Raw genomic sequence first — 3,360 nt, 5'->3', positions numbered from 1 at the left:
CGACGCCCCCCTTGAGCTTGTTCTTGGGATGACGAGTGGGAAGTGCTTTAGGCGCTTGTTGGTTGTTAGCACCGAAGATGACTGGCGCCGAGGGCCATTGGACGAATGGTGTAGAGATGGAGGTCCAGCAACCATACCAAAGCCGGCAGACAGTCTAGGCTTTGAAGGGTAAGTTGGAGTTGTTTGTCCTGTCGGCAGGGTCGTCGCATGTGCGAGCTGTGATGAATTTTTAGGTATTTAATTGGGATAAATGAATTTTGATTTCTAAAAAGGTGTAAATGAATTCTTAAAAAAATATGAAACTTGGCATGATCACATGGCATGCGCATGTGGTGTGTGTGGTAAAAAATGAGAGAGTTGAGCATAAATTGTGATGCACTTCTCTTAGAAACTGAACAGCATCCGGGAAATTATTCTAAAATAAATTAAGACTACTATTTATTAATTTTCTGGGAAGTATTCATACATGTGGCAACTATTTTCTTAAAAATAATAACATATCTTTCAAAAATACTGATAATAACATGGCATCACCCACGGTGATGAATAGATGATAGTATTACTCACTGTTGGCCAGGACCAATAGCGCTGCAACGTTGCTCCTTTGGTCCAAAAGAAAACCGAATTCACCAAAAAAAAAGGTTTAAAAGCCAGCAACTCCTTACAAAAAAGCATTATTTTATAGAATTTATGGTGTTTATGAAATTTCAAAAATCAGAAATTATTTTTTTACAAAATTACAATAAATCATGAGATTTGAAAAAATGCATAATTCTCTAAAATATATATATTTATTTTTAAAAAATATTAATGTATTTTGTAAAAATGTTTAAAAAATAGGAAAACAAAAGAAACAGAAAAAACAAGCAGAAAGGGAAAAACCCCGACGAAAGAAGCAGCATGAATCCAGAAAAAGAATCGCACAAAAAGCAAAGGAAAACCGGGGTCAGGAAACCAATGAAAAAAATCGACCAGAATGAGTGGGATCCGTGCAAGAAAAAAAATGATATTCCAATTTTGTGACAGAAATTAATTAAGGGTGTGTATATGTGCGATGGTATTGTAAAACCTAATTGATTGGACCGGACCCTATAAAAAGAACGCCATCTATATATTCTATCCCCAACCCTAACTCTCGTACTACTCCGGATCGCGATCTCCCTCCCTGCCTGCTCTCTCACCGGCGGAAGCAACAAGCATCGACGTGTGGTCGATCCACTTCAAGGTACGTACGGAGCTGTTCATTGTTGTTTTGGGCGTATCCATATTCTATGCTACTAGTGCGAGGATCTCATGTCGGTGTTTTCTAGGATTACATTGGATGGTTGTCTGATGTAATTTGTTAATTGTTCATCTAATTATCAGTTACTCCCTCCGTCTTACTAAATCAGCGACACTTATTTTGGAAGGGAGAGAGAGTAGATCTTAAGACAACGTTATAAACTGTTCAGCATCAGCTTTTCTTGGGAAGAAACTATCTTTATACGTACTGCTCAACCTTTGTGACTTGATTTCTCCTGTTGCTTAACTGCGTACGAGCTTGAACCGTTGACGTTTTTTTGCATTGCTCTATAGCCTTAAATATATAAGTGTCTAACGACTGCCAGTGTTCGGTTTTTGCTCATCCAGAACAATGAACATCTTTGTCAATAACCCCACCGGAACAGCGTTCCGGGTCTGGGTTCACCCATCAGACACCGTGTGTTCCGTCATGGAGAACATCCACAAGCGGTATCGCCTCATCTTCAATGTGGTGCAGCTACAGGATAACTGTAGATTGGCCGATTACAACATCCAGGAGGACTCCACTCTTGACCTTGAAGAGAAGATGCAGATCCACGTGATGGAGACGCTGATGGGCAACACCATCGACCTTGACTTCAACAGCCTAGACACTATCGACGGCGTGAAGGCCAAGATCTATCGCCTCGAGGGCTTTCCTGTAGATCAGCAGTGCCTCCTCTTCGCCGGCAAGCGTCTAGAGAACAGGAACCGCACCTTGGCAGACCACAACATATGCATGGAGTCCACGATACTCCTTGTCCTCCTCCCATGTATTCCGAGAGGACACATGATGCAGATCTTCGTGAAGGGGATAACTGGGAAGACCATCACTCTCCAGGTTGGGAGCTCGGACACCGTCGATAGTGTCAAGGTGAAGATCTATGAGAGGAACCACGCCCCTTTCCCGAATGTGCAACGCCTCATCTTTGCTGGCAGGCAGCTGGAGGGAGGGCGCACCTTGGCGGACTCCAAGATTACAAAGCATTCCACCCTTCATTTGACTCTAGGGAGAGTATACCACACACTAAATGCTCCCGTGATACCAATTTTGGAAAATCAATTTTAGATGTTTCAAAAAATACTGATTTTTTTTGTGGATGTTCACAGCATATGTGACTACAACCCCTTAAAAAATCAAATCCAAATTTGAAAAACACATTAAGAAACAAAAATGAAAAATCTAGCATGAATAGTGTCACAAAGACAAAAGCCTATTCACATCTGGATTTGTCTTTTTTGTTCTCAATGTGCATTTCGAATTTGAAGCTGAAATTTTTAGGTGCTGTTGACACATACCTTATTAAAATTCATGATTTATCTCACAATTTTTTGAAGCATTTAAAATTAAGTTTTTTGAAATAGTATCATGGGAGCATTTAAGGTCTGGTATCACTAGATATTCTCCCCTCTAGGGAGAGTTTACGCCTTCATGGTGGTTGAGATGCATGGATGGCCGTCCAACCACTAGTTTTATTTTTGCTGGAGTCTTCCATCCAGCTGACATTAGCGGTGTGTTGTGACTTATGAGTAAAAACTATAATTCTACTACTATTAGTATATGTTGCTCCAATCTTGTTGTTTTCAAGTACAGATGTGCTACCTGTTACAATAGTAGGGAAAAGCCTGGTAATGTCATTCCAAAAACATTGCTACTCGCGCGGAGACCCTACATCGGTAGTATATACCGTTGAGGGTATCACTTATCGTTATATCTCGATCGGCTGCGTATTAAATGATTAATCGGAAATCAGACGATTAATCGATTTTATCGGTTGACTATTATTTGGCCTTTTTTTTCAAATCTCAGGTTTTCAGCACTAAAATATGCTATTTTCAACAAAAAATAATATTGGACAGAAGTATTACCTTGATTCCTTTCCTTTGAACCCTTGTACAATGACAGAAAAAAGGACAACTGTACATATTACATAACAAGATCTGCAAACACAAATATGCTTGTAGTTGTTGCAAATGCGACAAAAATGAACCACCGTGCAATCCTTAGATAGATGGTCATATGAACTGCATTTGAAACACCAAAGACCCAATTTTTTTACTCTTCGTCAGATGGCCAAT

The 3,360-nt window shown here is 39.9% G+C and overlaps 1 protein-coding gene across 1 annotated transcript in view; it reads left to right on the top strand.

Annotated features, from left to right (window-relative positions):
* LOC119273571 (polyubiquitin-like) overlaps positions 1–3,360 on the top strand; it is a 14,765-nt gene that overhangs the window by 9,060 nt on the left and 2,345 nt on the right. The window contains exon 2 of the mRNA XM_037554688.1: positions 1,829–2,296. Coding sequence (XP_037410585.1) covers positions 1,829–2,296 — 468 coding nt within the window. The remainder of the gene's footprint in view (positions 1–1,828; positions 2,297–3,360) is intronic.

This window comes from Triticum dicoccoides, chromosome 3A (genome assembly GCF_002162155.2).
Source record: "Triticum dicoccoides isolate Atlit2015 ecotype Zavitan chromosome 3A, WEW_v2.0, whole genome shotgun sequence".
NCBI classification, from domain to species: Eukaryota; Viridiplantae; Streptophyta; class Magnoliopsida; order Poales; family Poaceae; genus Triticum; species Triticum dicoccoides.
The sequence above is the reverse complement of the archived record's forward strand: the minus strand, read 5'-3'. Positions and strand labels throughout refer to the sequence as shown.